The 929-nt window shown below is 72.9% G+C and overlaps 1 protein-coding gene across 1 annotated transcript in view; it reads left to right on the top strand.

The window, feature by feature from the left end:
* The first annotated feature begins 334 nt into the window (after positions 1-334).
* Positions 335-929, top strand: part of LOC112105887 (transmembrane protein 198-B-like) — a 23,406-nt gene continuing 22,811 nt past the window's right edge. The window contains exon 1 of the mRNA XM_026657433.1: positions 335-368. Coding sequence (XP_026513218.1) covers positions 335-368 — 34 coding nt within the window. The remainder of the gene's footprint in view (positions 369-929) is intronic.

Genomic DNA, 929 nt, shown 5'->3' with positions numbered 1-929 from the left:
CTGCACACACACACACACGTGCACTGCACACACCCCCCTGCACACGCACTGCACGCACACACACCTGCATGCACACGGGATGCACACACGTGCACTGCGCACACACACACACACACACTGTCACTGCTGCTCTGACGTCGCGGACTCGGGGCCGTTTGTTTCGGAACGTGACGACGCTTCTCCCGCTTCGCCCCCCGGTTCCTCCCTCACAGCCCCGCCCCCCGCCGGCCCCGCCCCCCTCCGCGCGCGCGCGGCCCCGCCCCCGTGACGCGGCGCGGTGACGTCAGGCGGAGCTGTCCGCTCAGCACCGCGGGCCGGAGGCCGGGCCGGGACCATGCGCCGGGGCCGGGGCCGGGCCGGGGGCGCAGGTAGGAGCGGGGCCGGGCCCCGCCCTCGGGCCGTGCGGGGACCGGGGCCGGGGGCGCTGGGGGCGTGAGGCGGGGGGCGGCGGCGGGGGGGGCGCAGGGGGGGGCCCGGCGGGGTGGGGGGGGCTGAGGAGCCGGGGGGCTCTGCGGGGCAGGTTGGGGTTCTGGGTCGGTAGGTTTATTTCCAGGCTCCGCTGCCCCGGGACTTGGCCGACTGGTTTGGAAGCTGTAACGTTGTCGCCGCCCGACAGGCAGCCCAGAAATAGCACCAGCGCCCCACGGCCGGGGACTGCAGGGTTAGGCCAACTGCCCCAGTGTGGGGGTGCCGGGGATGGACGGGGATAGCTGGGCTGGTGTGGGGGTGGCGCGGGTGGATGGGGATAACTGCGCTAGTGTGGGGATGGTGGAGATGGATCGGGATAGATGCCCTGGTATGGCGGTGGCGGGGGTGGATGGGGATAACTGCGCTGGTATGGGGGTCCCGGGGATGGACGGGGATAGCTGCGCCAGGGTGGGAGTGGCGGGGATGGATGGGGATAGCTGTGCCGGTGTGGGGGTGGCAGG

The sequence above is a fragment of the Terrapene carolina genome, unplaced genomic scaffold, assembly GCF_002925995.2.
Source record: "Terrapene carolina triunguis isolate 2854851 unplaced genomic scaffold, T_m_triunguis-2.0 Scaffold243, whole genome shotgun sequence".
Classification (NCBI taxonomy): domain Eukaryota; kingdom Metazoa; phylum Chordata; order Testudines; family Emydidae; genus Terrapene; species Terrapene triunguis.
The sequence above is the reverse complement of the archived record's forward strand: the minus strand, read 5'-3'. Positions and strand labels throughout refer to the sequence as shown.